The 530-nt window shown below is 72.5% G+C and overlaps 1 protein-coding gene across 1 annotated transcript; it reads right to left on the bottom strand.

Moving 5' to 3' along the window:
* Positions 1-11: 11 nt before the first annotated feature.
* LOC113941829 (zinc finger and BTB domain-containing protein 12-like) lies at positions 12-452 on the bottom strand (the record flags this gene model as incomplete). The annotated part of the gene is made up of 1 exon (XM_027632971.1): positions 12-452. A coding segment is annotated over one exon (439 nt), but the record flags the coding sequence as incomplete, so codon positions are not given.
* Positions 453-530: the final 78 nt, after the last annotated feature.

Below are 530 nucleotides of genomic sequence, written 5' to 3'. Positions count from 1 at the left end.
CCCGGGGGGGGGGTCAGCGCAGCAGGACCCCCCCTCCCTCGGCGGCCACGGCCTCCAGGACGTTCTGGGCCGTGGTCTTGCCGTGCTGCTCCTTGAGGTGGCGGCGGATGGCGGGTTTGTGGGCGAAGCGCACGTCGCAGTAGGAGCAGCGGTAGGGCCGGGCCCCGCTGTGCAGGTTCAGGTGGTCGTGCAGGGTGGACTTCTGGGTGAAGCTCTTGCCGCAGACGCCGCAGCCGTGGGACTTGACGCCGCGGTGGACGTTCATGTGCCGGTTGAGGTTGCTGCTGTGGTTGAACTGCTTCCCGCAGCGCGGGCACATGAACACGAAGTGCTGCGCCCGCATGTGGAACACCAGCTTCTCCACGCCCTGGAAGGACTCCCCGCACTTCCCGCACCGCGACGAGCCCGACGGGTTTGGGGTCGGGGCGCTCGGGGTGGTCGTGGCGGTGCTGCTGCTGGTGGCGGTGCCCGCCCAGGCCGGCGACGCCGCGGCGCCCGCGCTGCCGCCCGGCTCCTCCGCCCCGCCGCCG

The sequence above is a fragment of the Corapipo altera genome, unplaced genomic scaffold, assembly GCF_003945725.1.
Source record: "Corapipo altera isolate COAL_440 unplaced genomic scaffold, ASM394572v1 56091, whole genome shotgun sequence".
NCBI lineage: Eukaryota > Metazoa > Chordata > Aves > Passeriformes > Pipridae > Corapipo > Corapipo altera.
This window is presented reverse-complemented; position numbering and strand designations above follow the sequence as displayed.